The sequence below is a fragment of the Oncorhynchus clarkii genome, chromosome 20 (genome assembly GCF_045791955.1).
Source record: "Oncorhynchus clarkii lewisi isolate Uvic-CL-2024 chromosome 20, UVic_Ocla_1.0, whole genome shotgun sequence".
In the NCBI taxonomy this organism is placed as follows: Eukaryota; Metazoa; Chordata; class Actinopteri; order Salmoniformes; family Salmonidae; genus Oncorhynchus; species Oncorhynchus clarkii.
In genome coordinates, this window is record NC_092166.1 from 1166746 (window position 1) to 1182952 (window position 16207).

The window sequence follows — 16207 nt, forward strand, 5'->3', positions numbered from 1 at the left end:
AGTAGAGGTAGAGTAGAGGTGGATTAGAGGTGGATTAGAGGTAGAGTAGAGGTAGGAGGTAGAGTAGAGGTAGAGTAGAGGTAGATTAGAGTAGAGGTAGAGTAGAGGTAGATTAGAGTAGAGGTAGAGTAGAGATAGAGTAGAGGTAGAGTAGAGGTAGATTAGAGGTAGATTAGAGGTAGATTAGAGGTAGATTAGATGTAGATTAGAGGTAGGAGGTAGAGTAGAGGTAGAGTAGAGGTAGATAGGAGGTAGAGTAGAGGTAGAGTAGAGGTAGAGTAGAGTAGAGGTAGAGTAGAGGTAGAGTAGAGGTAGAGTCGAGGTAGAGTAGAGGTGGATTAGAGGTGGATTAGAGGTAGAGTAGAGGTAGGAGGTAGATTAGAGGTAGATAGGAGGTAGATTAGAGTAGAGGTAGAGTAGAGGTAGAGTAGAGGTAGAGTAGAGGTAGAGTAGAGGTAGATTAGAGTAGAGGTAGAGTAGAGGTAGGAGGTAGATTAGAGGTAGATAGGAGGTAGATTAGAGTAGAGGTAGAGTAGAGGTAGAGTAGAGGTAGAGTAGAGGTGGATTAGAGGTAGAGTAGAGGTAGATTAGAGGTAGAGTAGAGGTAGGAGGTAGATTAGAGGTAGATAGGAGGTAGATTAGAGGTAGATTAGAGGTAGATTAGAGGTGGAGTAGAGATAGAGTAGAGGTAGATAGGAGGTAGAGTAGAGGTAGAGTAGAGGTAAAGTAGAGGTAGATTAGAGGTAGATTAGAGGTAGGAGGTAGAGTAGAGGTAGGAGGTAGAGTAGAGGTAGAGTAGAGGTAGATTAGAGGTAGATAGGAGGTAGAGTAGAGGTAGAGTAGAGGTAAAGTAGAGGTAGATTAGAGGTAGATTAGAGGTAGGAGGTAGAGTAGAGGTAGGAGGTAGAGTAGAGGTAGAGTAGAGGTAGATTAGAGGTAGATAGGAGGTAGAGTAGAGGTAGAGTTGAGGTAGAGTAGAGGTAGAGTAGAGGTGGATTAGAGGTGGATTAGAGGTAGAGTAGAGGTAGGAGGTAGAGTAGAGGTAGAGTAGAGGTAGATTAGAGTAGAGGTAGAGTAGAGGTAGATTAGAGTAGAGGTAGAGTAGAGATAGAGTAGAGGTAGATTAGAGTAGAGGTAGAGTAGAGGTAGATTAGAGGTAGATTAGAGGTAGGAGGTAGAGTAGAGGTAGGAGGTAGAGTAGAGGTAGAGTAGAGGTAGATTAGAGGTAGATAGGAGGTAGAGGTAGAGTAGAGTAGAGGTAGAGTAGAGGTAGAGTCGAGGTAGAGTAGAGGTAGAGTAGAGGTAGAGTAGAGGTGGATTAGAGGTAGAGTAGAGGTAGAGTAGAGGTAGGAGGTAGAGTAGAGGTAGAGTAGAGGTAGATTAGAGTAGAGGCAGAGTAGAGGTAGGTAGATTAGAGGTAGATAGGAGGTAGATTAGAGGTAGATAGGAGGTAGATTAGAGGTAGATAGGAGGTAGAGTAGAGGTAGAGTAGAGGTAGATTAGAGGTAGATAGGAGGTAGAGTAGAGGTAGAGTAGAGGTAGAGTAGAGGTAGAGAAGAGGTAGAGTAGAGGTAGAGTCGAGGTAGAGTAGAGGTGGATTAGAGGTGGATTAGAGGTAGAGTAGAGGTAGGAGGTAGAGTAGAGGTAGAGTAGAGGTAGATTAGAGTAGAGGTAGAGTAGAGGTAGAGTAGAGGTAGATTAGAGTAGAGGTAGAGGTAGAGTAGAGGTAGAGTAGAGGTGGATTAGAGGTAGAGTAGAGGTAGGAGGTAGAGTAGAGGTAGGAGGTAGAGTAGAGGTAGAGTAGAGGTAGATTAGAGTAGAGGTAGAGTAGAGGTAGAGTAGAGGTAGGAGGTAGAGTAGAGGTAGGAGGTAGATTAGAGGTAGATAGGAGGTAGATTAGAGGTAGATTAGAGGTAGATTAGAGTAGAGGTAGAGTAGAGGTAGGAGGTAGATTAGAGGTAGATAGGAGGTAGATTAGAGGTAGATTAGAGGTAGATTAGAGGTAGATTAGAGGTAGAGTAGAGGTAGATTAGAGGTAGATAGGAGGTAGAGTAGAGGTAGAGTAGAGGTAGAGTAGAGGTAGAGAAGAGGTAGAGTAGAGGTAGAGTCGAGGTAGAGTAGAGGTGGATTAGAGGTGGATTAGAGGTAGAGTAGAGGTAGGAGGTAGAGTAGAGGTAGAGTAGAGGTAGATTAGAGTAGAGGTAGAGTAGAGGTAGAGTAGAGGTAGATTAGAGTAGAGGTAGAGTAGAGATAGAGTAGAGGTAGAGTAGAGGTAGATTAGAGGTAGATTAGAGTAGAGGTAGAGGTAGAGTAGAGGTAGAGTAGAGGTGGATTAGAGGTAGAGTAGAGGTAGGAGGTAGAGTAGAGGTAGGAGGTAGATTAGAGGTAGAGTAGAGGTAGAGTAGAGGTAGAGTAGAGGTAGATTAGAGTAGAGGTAGAGTAGAGGTAGAGTAGAGGTAGGAGGTAGAGTAGAGGTAGGAGGTAGATTAGAGGTAGATAGGAGGTAGATTAGAGGTAGATTAGAGTAGAGGTAGAGTAGAGGTAGGAGGTAGATTAGAGGTAGATAGGAGGTAGATTAGAGGTAGATTAGAGGTAGATTAGAGGTAGATTAGAGGTAGAGTAGAGGTAGATTAGAGTAGAGGTAGATAGGAGGTAGATAGGAGGTAGAGTAGGGGTAGAGTAGAGGTGGATTAGAGGTAGAGTAGAGGTGGATTAGAGGTAGAGTAGAGGTAGGAGGTAGATTAGAGGTAGATAGGAGGTAGAGTAGAGGTAGATTAGAGGTAGAGTAGAGATTAGAGGTAGATAGGAGGTAGATAGGAGGTAGAGTAGGGGTAGAGTAGAGGTGGATTAGAGGTAGAGTAGAGGTAGATAGGAGGTAGGAGGTAGAGTAGAGGTAGATTAGAGGTAGAGTAGAGATAGGAGGCAGAGTAGAGGTAGAGTAGAGGTAGATTAGAGGTAGATTAGAGGTAGAGTAGAGATTAGAGGTAGATAGGAGGTAGAGTAGAGGTAGAGTAGAGGTAGGAGGTAGAGTAGAGTTAGAGTAGAGGTAGAGTAGAGGTAGAGTAGAGGTAGGAGGTAGATTAGAGGTAGAGTAGAGGTAGATTAGAGGTAGAGGTAGAGGTGGATTAGAGGTAGGAGGTAGAGTAGAGGTAGGAGGTAGATTAGAGGTAGATAGGAGGTAGAGTAGAGGTAGAGTAGAGGTAGAGTAGAGTAGAGGTAGAGTAGAGGTAGAGTAGAGGTAGAGTAGAGATATGATGTAGATAGGAGGTAGAGTAGAGGTAGATAGGAGGTAGAGTAGAGGTAGATTATAGGTAGAGTAGAGGTAGAGTAGCGGTAGAGTAGAGGTAGATTAGAGGTAGAGTAGAGATAGGAGGTAGAGTAGAGGTAGAGTAGAGGTAGATTAGAGGTAGATTAGAGGTAGAGTAGAGATTAGAGGTAGATAGGAGGTAGAGTAGAGGTAGAGTAGAGGTAGGAGGTAGAGTAGAGTTAGAGTAGAGGTAGAGTAGAGGTAGAGTAGAGGTAGGAGGTAGATTAGAGGTAGAGTAGAGGTAGATTAGAGGTAGAGGTAGAGGTGGATTAGAGGTAGGAGGTAGAGTAGAGGTAGGAGGTAGATTAGAGGTAGATAGGAGGTAGAGTAGAGGTAGAGTAGAGGTAGAGTAGAGTAGAGGTAGAGTAGAGGTAGAGTAGAGGTAGAGTAGAGATATGATGTAGATAGGAGGTAGAGTAGAGGTAGATAGGAGGTAGAGTAGAGGTAGATTATAGGTAGAGTAGAGGTAGAGTAGCGGTAGAGTAGAGGTAGATTAGAGGTAGAGTAGAGGTAGATTAGAGATGCACAGTAACTCACATGCTGTTGGATCAGTCTGGAAACAGCTGGGGGGTTCTGGTGACTCTACTATCGACACCTCTCTCACTGGGGAGGAACACAGACAGTCTGCTGTATTTACTCAAGGTACTGTATGGATCCTGCCTAGTTCTCAGAGGAATAAATAAATCAAATCAGGCCTTTTGAGGACAGGCGCTGACTATTTTTGTTTAACTTCCAGTATCAAATGGTTTTGGTGTCTGAATTTTTAAAATGTTTTTATGATATACATATTTTAAGAAGTCCCACTTTAACTTTTAACTTGAGAGAAGAGTAAAGAAGAGGTTCTCAGGAGATAAATGGTTATGTACCTCTCTCAGGAGATAAATGGTTATGTACCTCTCTCAGGAGATAAATGGTTATGTACCTCTCTCAGGAGATAAATGGTTATGTACCTTTCTCAGGAGATAAATGGTTATGTACCTTTCTCAGGAGATAAATGGTTATGTACCTCTCTCAGGAGATAAATGGTTATGTACCTCTCTCAGGAGATAAATGGTTATGTACCTCTCTCAGGAGATAAATGGTTATGTACCTTTCTCAGGAGATAAATGGTTATGTACCTCTCTCAGGAGATAAATGGTTATGTACCTCTCTCAGGAGATAAATGGTTATGTACCTCTCTCAGGAGATAAATGGTTATGTACCTCTCTCAGGAGATAAATGGTTATGTACCTTTCTCGTAGATGCTGATGAAGCTCCCCTGACACACCTCCTCCAGGAGCCCTCTGAAGTCAGCTACCGATGACATCACCATGTTAAAGGTGAAGTTGGGGTCGAAGGTCACAGCTGGCAGGCCTCCAATCACAGGAGAGGAGCTCAGAGACTGACAGCTCTACAACAACACAGAGACAGATGGGTTAGAGAGACATCAGAGAGACATAGCCTGGCCAGGAGAGATGGATACCTACTCTACATCAGTCACCTCAGGCTGAGGATGGTATTGACAGGACCTACTCTACATCAGTCACCTGTAGGAAGAAGATGTGGTCCTCAGTGTGTGAAAGCTGCTCCAACTCAGCATCTCTCCTCCTCAACTCAGACATCTCCTGCTCCAGTTTGGCCAGCAGTCCTTCAGCTTGGCTGACAGCAGTCTTCTCCTGGGCTTTGATCAACTCCCTCACCTCAAACCTCTTCAGCTCCATGGAGCGGATCAGCTCTGTAAACACCCTCTCAGTGTCCTCCACGGCCGACCGAGCGGAACGCTGGAGGGGGACACAGACAGACAGCAGATGTCTATATAGGTCCTGAATATATCTAAAGTACTAATGCAATATTGTGTAAGGCGGAAGCCGTGTTACATATTTTAATGATCAAATAAGTTCAATGAATACTAACAGAAACAGACAGAGGTTTAGTATCAGGACTAGTGTGGCCCAGTCCATTCCCCATATTGCTACTCACAATTGGAGAATCTGCAACTGCAAGTCCTTCTCCCATCGTTAGACAGACAGATACTCACAGTTAGAGAGCTGATGGCCTGTCTCAGCTCCTGCACGTCCTTCTCCCTCTCCTGGATCCTCTGCTGAGACCTCCTCTTCAGCTCCCCCAGCTGGCTCTGAAGAGAAATGTACAGACGGACAGAAGAGACAGGCAGACAGACAGATCATTAACATTGCTTCATGACATAAACATTGACTTCAGCTATAACTTTAAAGGGTAGTCTGGGGCTGATAATCATTTTCCAGGACTTTTAAATCATGCTATTAAAGCCACTGTCTTCACAAAAATGTCACCATCATCTCTCAGCTCTTTGACATACCGTGTGTAGGTCTGACACAAAATGCATTATTTGACACAATATCATCACAGTACTGGTAAACCTAGCTATCTAATGCTCTAGGCAGCACTCTGCCTTCTCGCTGCAGTTCTCAGCCATTAGCTTCACCCACGACTGACTCATGTTAACTACAAACCTGTGTTTTAACGTTTAGAAACGTCAACGATAATCACACGTAATACCGCTTTCGAAACATATGGCCCTTATCTTTAATCAGCGAGAAAAAAAACCTTTAACTAAAATATGATACAATCATCTGTCACAGATCCATACAGCTATGGAGCCATCATCCTACTAAACTACACTGTAGTAGTTACAGATCCATACAGCCTCCATCCTACTAAACTACACTGTAGTAGTTACAGATCCATACAGCCATCATCCTACTAAACTACACTGTAGCAGTTACAGACCCATACAGCCTCCATCCTACTAAACTACACTGTAGCAGTTACAGATCCATACAGCCTCCATCCTACTAAACTACACTGTAGTAGTTACAGATCCATACAGCTATGGAGCCATCATCATACTAAACTACACTGTAGCAGTTACAGACCCATACAGCCTCCATCCTACTAAACTACACTGTAGCAGTTACAGATCCATACAGCCTCCATCCTACTAAACTACACTGTAGTAGTTACAGATCCATACAGCTATGGAGCCTCCATCCTACTAAACTACACTGTAGCAGTTACAGATGCATACAGCCTCCATCCTACTAAACTACACTGTAGCAGTTACAGATTCATACAGCCTCCATCCTACTAAACTACACTGTAGTAGTTACAGATCCATACAGCTATGGAGCCATCATCCTACTAAACTACACTGTAGTAGTTACAGATCCATACAGCCTCCATCCTACTAAACTACACTGTAGTAGTTACAGATCCATACAGCCTCCATCCTACTAAACTGCACTGTAGTAGTTACAGATCCATACAGCCTCCATCCTACTAAACTACACTGTAGTAGTTACAGATCCATACAGCCTCCATCCTACTAAACTACACTGTAGCAGTTACAGATCCATACAGCCTCCATCCTACTAAACTACACTGTAGCAGTTACAGACCCATACAGCCTCCATCCTACTAAACTACACTGTAGCAGTTACAGATCCATACAGCCTCCATCCTACTAAACTACACTGTAGCAGTTACAGATCCATACAGCCTCCATCCTATTAAACTACACTGTAGCAGTTACAGACCCATACAGCTATGGAGCCTCCATCCTACTAAACTACACTGTAGCAGTTACAGATCCATACAGCCTCCATCCTATTAAACTACACTGTAGCAGTTACAGACCCGTACAGCTATGGAGCCTCCATCCTACTAAACTACACTGTAGCAGTTACAGATCCATACAGCCTCCATCCTACTAAACTACACTGTAGTAGTTACAGACCCATACAGCCTTGATTCTAATAAACTACACTGTAGCAGTTACAGATCCATACAGCTATGGAGCCTCCATCCTACTAAACTACACTGTAGCAGTTACAGATCCATACAGCCTCCATCCTACTAAACTGCACTGTAGTAGTTACAGATCCATACAGCCTCCATCCTACTAAACTACACTGTAGTAGTTACAGATCCATACAGCCTCCATCCTACTAAACTGCACTGTAGTAGTTACAGATCCATACAGCCTCCATCCTACTAAACTACACTGTAGCAATTACAGATCCATACAGCCTCCATCCTACTAAACTACACTGTAGCAGTTACAGATCCATACAGCCTCCATCCTACTAAACTGCACTGTAGCAGTTACAGATCCATACAGCCTCCATCCTACTAAACTACACTGTAGCAGTTACAGACCCATACAGCCTCCATCCTACTAAACTACACTGTAGCAGTTACAGACCCATACAGCTATGGAGCCTCCATCCTACTAAACTACATTGTAGTAGTTACAGATCCATACAGCCTCCATCCTACTAAACTACACTGTAGCAGTTACAGACCCATACAGCCTTCATCCTAATAAACTACACTGTAGCAGTTACAGATCCATACAGCTATGGAGCCTCCATCCTACTAAACTACACTGTAGCAGTTACAGATCCATACAGCCTCCATCCTACTAAACTACACTGTAGTAGTTACAGATCCATACAGCCTCCGTCCTACTAAACTGCACTGTAGTAGTTACAGATCCATACAGCCTCCATCCTACTAAACTACACTGTAGCAGTTACAGATCCATACAGCCTCCATCCTACTAAACTACACTGTAGCAGTTACAGATCCATACAGCCTCCATCCTACTAAACTGCACTGTAGCAGTTACAGATCCATACAGCCTCCATCCTACTAAACTACACTGTAGCAGTTACAGACCCATACAGCCTCCATCCTACCAAACTACACTGTAGTAGTTACAGACCCATACAGCTATGGAGCCTCCATCCTACTAAACTACATTGTAGTAGTTACAGATCCATACAGCCTCCATCCTACTAAACTACACTGTAGTAGTTACAGATCCATACAGCCTCCATCCTACTAAACTACATTGTAGTAGTTACAGATCCATACAGCCTCCATCCTACTAAACTACATTGTAGTAGTTACAGATCCATACAGCCTCCATCCTACTAAACTACATTGTAGTAGTTACAGATCCATACAGCCTCCATCCTACTAAACTACATTGTAGTAGTTACAGATCCATACAGCCTCCATCCTACTAAACTACACTGTAGCAGTTACAGATCCATACAGCCTCCATCCTACTAAACTACACTGTAGCAGTTACAGATCCATACAGCTATGGAGCCTCCATCCTACTAAACTACATTGTAGTAGTTACAGATCCATACAGCCTCCATCCTACTAAACTACATTGTAGTAGTTACAGATCCATACAGCCTCCATCCTACTAAACTACACTGTAGCAGTTACAGATCCATACAGCCTCCATCCTACTAAACTACACTGTAGCAGTTACAGATCCATACAGCTATGGAGCCTCCATCCTACTAAACTACATTGTAGTAGTTACAGATCCATACAGCCTCCATCCTACTAAACTACACTGTAGCAGTTACAGATCCATACAGCTATGGAGCCTCCATCCTACTAAACTACATTGTAGTAGTTACAGATCCATACAGCCTCCATCCTACTAAACTACACTGTAGCAGTTACAGATCCATACAGCTATGGAGCCTCCATCCTACTAAACTACATTGTAGTAGTTACAGATCCATACAGCCTCCATCCTACTAAACTACACTGTAGTAGTTACAGATTCATACAGCTATGGAGCCTCCATCCTACTAAACTGCACTGTAGTAGTTACAGATCCATACAGCCTCCATCCTACTAAACTACATTGTAGCAGTTACAGATCCATACAGCTATGGAGCCTCCATCCTACTAAACTACATTGTAGTAGTTACAGATCCATACAGCCTCCATCCTACTAAACTACACTGTAGCAGTTACAGATCCATACAGCTATGGAGCCTCCACCCTACTAAACTACATTGTAGTAGTTACAGATCCATACAGCCTCCATCCTACTAAACTACACTGTAGTAGTTACAGATTCATACAGCTATGGAGCCTCCATCCTACTAAACTACACTGTAGTAGTTACAGACCCATACAGCTATGGAGCCTCCATCCTACTAAACTACATTGTAGTAGTTACAGATCCATACAGCCTCCATCCTACTAAACTACACTGTAGTAGTTACAGATCCATACAGCCTCCATCCTACTAAACTACATTGTAGTAGTTACAGATCCATACAGCCTCCATCCTACTAAACTACATTGTAGTAGTTACAGATCCATACAGCCTCCATCCTACTAAACTACATTGTAGTAGTTACAGATCCATACAGCCTCCATCCTACTAAACTACATTGTAGTAGTTACAGATCCATACAGCCTCCATCCTACTAAACTACACTGTAGCAGTTACAGATCCATACAGCCTCCATCCTACTGAACTACACTGTAGCAGTTACAGATCCATACAGCTATGGAGCCTCCATCCTACTAAACTACATTGTAGTAGTTACAGATCCATACAGCCTCCATCCTACTAAACTACATTGTAGTAGTTACAGATCCATACAGCCTCCATCCTACTAAACTACACTGTAGCAGTTACAGATCCATACAGCCTCCATCCTACTAAACTGCACTGTAGCAGTTACAGATCCATACAGCTATGGAGCCTCCATCCTACTAAACTACATTGTAGTAGTTACAGATCCATACAGCCTCCATCCTACTAAACTACACTGTAGCAGTTACAGATCCATACAGCTATGGAGCCTCCATCCTACTAAACTACATTGTAGTAGTTACAGATCCATACAGCCTCCATCCTACTAAACTACACTGTAGTAGTTACAGATTCATACAGCTATGGAGCCTCCATCCTACTAAACTGCACTGTAGTAGTTACAGATCCATACAGCCTCCATCCTACTAAACTACATTGTAGCAGTTACAGATCCATACAGCTATGGAGCCTCCATCCTACTAAACTACATTGTAGTAGTTACAGATCCATACAGCCTCCATCCTACTAAACTACACTGTAGCAGTTACAGATCCATACAGCTATGGAGCCTCCATCCTACTAAACTACATTGTAGTAGTTACAGATCCATACAGCCTCCATCCTACTAAACTACACTGTAGTAGTTACAGATTCATACAGCTATGGAGCCTCCATCCTACTAAACTGCACTGTAGTAGTTACAGATCCATACAGCCTCCATCCTACTAAACTACATTGTAGTAGTTACAGATCCATACAGCCTCCATCCTACTAAACTACACTGTAGCAGTTACAGATCCATACAGCCTCCATCCTACTAAACTACACTGTAGCAGTTACAGATCCATACAGCTATGGAGCCTCCATCCTACTAAACTACATTGTAGTAGTTACAGATCCATACAGCCTCCATCCTACTAAACTACACTGTAGCAGTTACAGATCCATACAGCTATGGAGCCTCCATCCTACTAAACTACATTGTAGTAGTTACAGATCCATACAGCCTCCATCCTACTAAACTACACTGTAGTAGTTACAGATTCATACAGCTATGGAGCCTCCATCCTACTAAACTGCACTGTAGTAGTTACAGATCCATACAGCCTCCATCCTACTAAACTACACTGTAGCAGTTACAGACCCATACAGCCTCCATCCTACTAAACTACACTGTAGCAGTTACAGACCCATACAGCTATGGAGCCTCCATCCTACTAAACTACACTGTAGCAGTTACAGACCCATACAGCCTCCATCCTACTAAACTACACTGTAGCAGTTACAGATCCATACAGCCTCCATCCTACTAAACTACACTGTAGCAGTTACAGATCCATACAGCCTCCATCCTACTAAACTACACTGTAGCAGTTACAGATCCATACAGCCTCCATCCTACTAAACTGCACTGTAGCAGTTACAGATCCATACAGCCTCCATCCTACTAAACTACACTGTAGCAGTTACAGATCCATACAGCCTCCATCCTACTAAACTACATTGTAGTAGTTACAGACCCATACAGCTATGGAGCCTCCATCCTACTAAACTACACTGTAGCAGTTACAGATCCATACAGCCTCCATCCTACTAAACTACACTGTAGCAGTTACAGACCCATACAGCCTCCATCCTACTAAACTACACTGTAGCAGTTACAGACCCATACAGCTATGGAGCCTCCATCCTACTAAACTACACTGTAGCAGTTACAGACCCATACAGCCTCCATCCTACTAAACTACACTGTAGCAGTTACAGATCCATACAGCCTCCATCCTACTAAACTACACTGTAGCAGTTACAGACCCATACAGCCTCCATCCTACTAAACTATGCCGCACGGCCATCGCTCCATATATTTCTATGTTGGTTATTACTGCATTGTCGGAACTAGAAGCACAAGCATTTCGCTACACTCGCATTAACATCTGCTAACCATGTGGATGTGACCATTAACATCTGCTAACCATGTGGATGTGACCATTAACATCTGCTAACCATGTGTATGTGACCATTAACATCTGCTAACCATGTGTATGTGACCATTAACATCTGCTAACCATGTGTATGTGACCATTAACATCTGCTAACCATGTGTATGTGACCATTAACATCTGCTAACCATGTGTATGTGACCATTAACATCTGCTAACCATGTGTATGTGACCATTAACATCTGCTAACCATGTGTATGTGACCATTAACATCTGCTAACCATGTGTATGTGACCATTAACATCTGCTAACCATGTGTATGTGACCATTAACATCTGCTAACCATGTGTATGTGACCATTAACATCTGTTAACCATGTGTATGTGACCATTAACATCTGCTAACCATGTGTATGTGACCATTAACATCTGCTAACCATGTGTATGTGACCATTAACATCTGCTAACCATGTGTATGTGGCCAATAACATCTGCTAACCATGTGTATGTGACCATTAACATCTGCTAACCATGTGTATGTGACCATTAACATCTGTTAACCATGTGTATGTGACCATTAACATCTGCTAACCATGTGTATGTGACCATTAACATCTGTTAACCATGTGTATGTGACCATTAACATCTGCTAACCATGTGTATGTGACCATTAACATCTGTTAACCATGTGTATGTGACCATTAACATCTGCTAACCATGTGTATGTGACCATTAACATCTGCTAACCATGTGGATGTGACCATTAACATCTGTTAACCATGTGTATGTGACCATTAACATCTGTTAACCATGTGTATGTGACCATTAACATCTGCTAACCATGTGTATGTGACCATTAACATCTGCTAACCATGTGTATGTGACCATTAACATCTGCTAACCATGTGGATGTGACCATTAACATCTGTTAACCATGTGTATGTGACCATTAACATCTGTTAACCATGTGTATGTGACCATTAACATCTGCTAACCATGTGTATGTGACCATTAACATCTGCTAACCATGTGTATGTGACCATTAACATCTGCTAACCATGTGTATGTGACCATTAACATCTGCTAACCATGTGTATGTGACCATTAACATCTGCTAACCATGTGTATGTGACCATTAACATCTGCTAACCATGTGTATGTGACCATTAACATCTGCTAACCATGTGTATGTGACCATTAACATCTGCTAACCATGTGTATGTGACCATTAACATCTGCTAACCATGTGTATGTGACCATTAACATCTGCTAACCATGTGTATGTGACCATTAACATCTGCTAACCATGTGTATGTGACCAATAACATCTGCTAACCATGTGTATGTGACCATTAACATCTGCTAACCATGTGTATGTGACCATTAACATTTGATGTTATTTTAATGAATAGCTTTTCTTCCAAAAACAAGGTATTTTCTAAGTGACCCCACACTTTTGAATGGTAGTGTGTACACACACACACACACACACACACACACACACACACACACACACACACACACACACACACACACACACACACACACACACACACACACACACACACACACACGGCTGGGAAACTCCACGAACTCTGATTTCAAGAGAGAATACTATTATGAAGAAAGAACCAGACTAGCTGAACTGTTTATGAACTGCTCTGGTGTGTATTAGTTACAACTGTCCCCACACATCCTGTGAACTAACGTCATAACTGTTTAGAGCAGGCAGGTACGGTGGCTCCCATAGGACAGAAGGTGAGCCAAAAGGTACACACAACAATAATGCATAAGGGCTACATAGCGAACATAACAAACACAACAGTTTATTATGGATTCACATGACAACTAAATTGCCATGTGCGACGCAGTGTATGTGAATTGACACTCTACTCTTCCACGCAAATCCCGACCCCCGTCTCTCGGTGTGATTTAAGGCTTCATGTGTAATGTAACGGAACAGAGTCATTATTCATAAGGGCAATGGTTGACCAAAATGTCTGACCTTTTATCACGACAAAAAAAAAAGGTTAATGTCCATTAGAAATATTCTAATTTCTACTTCTATGGTTAGATCAATCCTATAAGTTTGTCTTGGGTGACAACGAGCAGTTAATCATCAATAGAGAACGGCCGTGCCGACATCCTACCTGTTTTTGCTGGATCTCAGTCTCCACCAGGACCGTGTCATGGCCCTTATGCTCCGCCGTCATACACAGGTAACATATACAGTGTTGGTCGGTCCGACAGTACACCTCCAGCAGCTTGTCGTGATGCGGACAGATCGTCTCCTGTAGTTTCTTGGAGGCCTGGACCAACTTGTGTTTCTTAAACGGAGCTGATTCGTAGTGAGGCAGGAGGTGGGTGTCGCAGTAAGAGGCCAGACACACCAGACAGGATTTAACGGCTCGGTTCTTCCTCCCGGTGCACACGTCACATTCCACGTCCTCCGGTCCGGCGTAGCACTGTTCCGGGGGAGCAGCTTGAAGTCCTGTCTTCTTGAACTTGTCCACCACCTCGGATAGCATGGTGTTTCTGCCCAGGAGAGGCCTCGGGTTGAAGCTCTGGCGGCACTGCGGACAGCAGTAAAAACCCAGAAAATCGTCCTGGTCCCAGTAGCCTTTAATACAGACCGAACAGTAGCTATGACCACACGGGATGGTCACAGGATCCCTCAGCACATCCAGACATATGGAACAGTTGAATTGGTCTTGGTCGAGGAAGAGTCCAGCTTGAGCCATTTTGTGAACACAAACAGCGAGTTAAAGAGACGAGCTTTGTTTACAGGAAGTGGAGGGTGTGTGTTGTGGGGATGTCGTCGGAAGAAGAAGGCAGACGCCGACGGTCCGCAAACCAACGTTAAAGGTACATGTCGCCACCTACCGTGCTGGAGTGTGTGGTCAATCCCGGGTTACAACATCAGCTCCACATTTCTTAATCCTCCTACCTAACTCAGTACTTCTGAGAAAATAAAAAAGAGCCCTACTAACTTATAATAGACCCTCCCCAAATCTCTTCCAACCCTAAACTTCAATTTAATAAAAACTCTGTTGCTGCTTCCACAAATGATCTTCAATTTGGCAGTTCTTTCCACGAATGCAGTCAGGTTGATAACCTTTCCAATGAAGTCAATCTGATTAACTATCCAGGTGTCCTTCGACAAGACACAAAGACTTTTGCAATTGGCTCTGAACAGTGCAGTACGGCTGGCCCTTGGATGTACAGAGAGCTAATATTAATAATATGCATGTCAATCTCTCCTGGCTCAAAGTGGAGGAGAGATTGACTTCATCACTACTTGTATTTATGAGAGGTATTGACATGTTGAATGCATCGAGCTGTCTGTTTAAACTACTGGCACACAGCACAGACACCCATACATACCCCACAAGACATGCCACCGGAGGTCTGTTTAAACTACTAACACACAGCTCAGACACCCATACATACCCCACAAGACATGCCACCAGAGGTCTGTTTAAACTACTAACACACAGCTCAGACACCCAATACACACCCCACAAGACATGCCACCAGAGGTCTCTTCACAGTCCCCAAGTCCAGAACAGACTATGGGAGGTGCACAGTACTACATAGACCCATGACTACATGGAACTCTATTCCACATCAAGTCACTGATGCAAATCAGATTTTTTTTTAAACCTTATGGAACAACGGTGACTGTGAAGCAACACAAACATATACACAGACACATGCACACACACACACGATAACATACACACTATACACACACACACACACACACACACAATAACATACACACTATACACACACACACACACACGATAACATACACACTATACACACACACACACACACACACACACAATAACATACACACTATACACACACACACGATAACATACACACTATACACACACACACACACACACGATAACATACACACTATACACACACACACACACACTATAACATACACACTATACACACAATAGCATACACACTATAACATACACACTATACACACGATAACATACACACTATACACACACACAAACACTAAAACATACACAATATACACACACACACACTATAACATAAACACTATACACACACACACACTATAACATACACACTATACACACACACACACAGTATAACATACACACTATACACACACACACACACACTATAACATACACACTATAGACACACACACACACACTATAACATACACACTATACACACAATAACATACACACTATAACATACACACTATACACACACACACTATAACACGCACACTATACACACACACACACTATAACATACACACTACACACGATAACATACACACTATACACACACACACACACACGATAACATACACACTATATACACACACACACACTATAACAGACACACTATACACACGATAACATACACACACACACTATAACATACACACTATACACACACACACTATAACATACACACTATACACACACACACACACTATAACATACACACTATACACACACACACACGATAACATACACACTATACACACACACACACACTATAACATACACACTAT

The 16207-nt window shown here is 42.8% G+C and overlaps 1 protein-coding gene across 1 annotated transcript in view; it reads right to left on the reverse strand.

Annotated features, from left to right (window-relative positions):
• LOC139377199 (E3 ubiquitin-protein ligase TRIM47-like) overlaps positions 1 to 14432 on the reverse strand; it is a 31993-nt gene extending 17561 nt beyond the window's left edge. The window contains exons 1-5 of the mRNA XM_071120200.1: positions 13779 to 14432; positions 5325 to 5420; positions 4834 to 5067; positions 4538 to 4697; positions 3845 to 3910 (exon numbers count right to left, since the gene is read on the reverse strand). Of these exons, the coding sequence (XP_070976301.1) occupies positions 3845 to 3910; positions 4538 to 4697; positions 4834 to 5067; positions 5325 to 5420; positions 13779 to 14369 (1147 nt within the window). The 5' untranslated portion in view covers positions 14370 to 14432. The remainder of the gene's footprint in view (positions 1 to 3844; positions 3911 to 4537; positions 4698 to 4833; positions 5068 to 5324; positions 5421 to 13778) is intronic.
• Positions 14433 to 16207: the final 1775 nt, after the last annotated feature.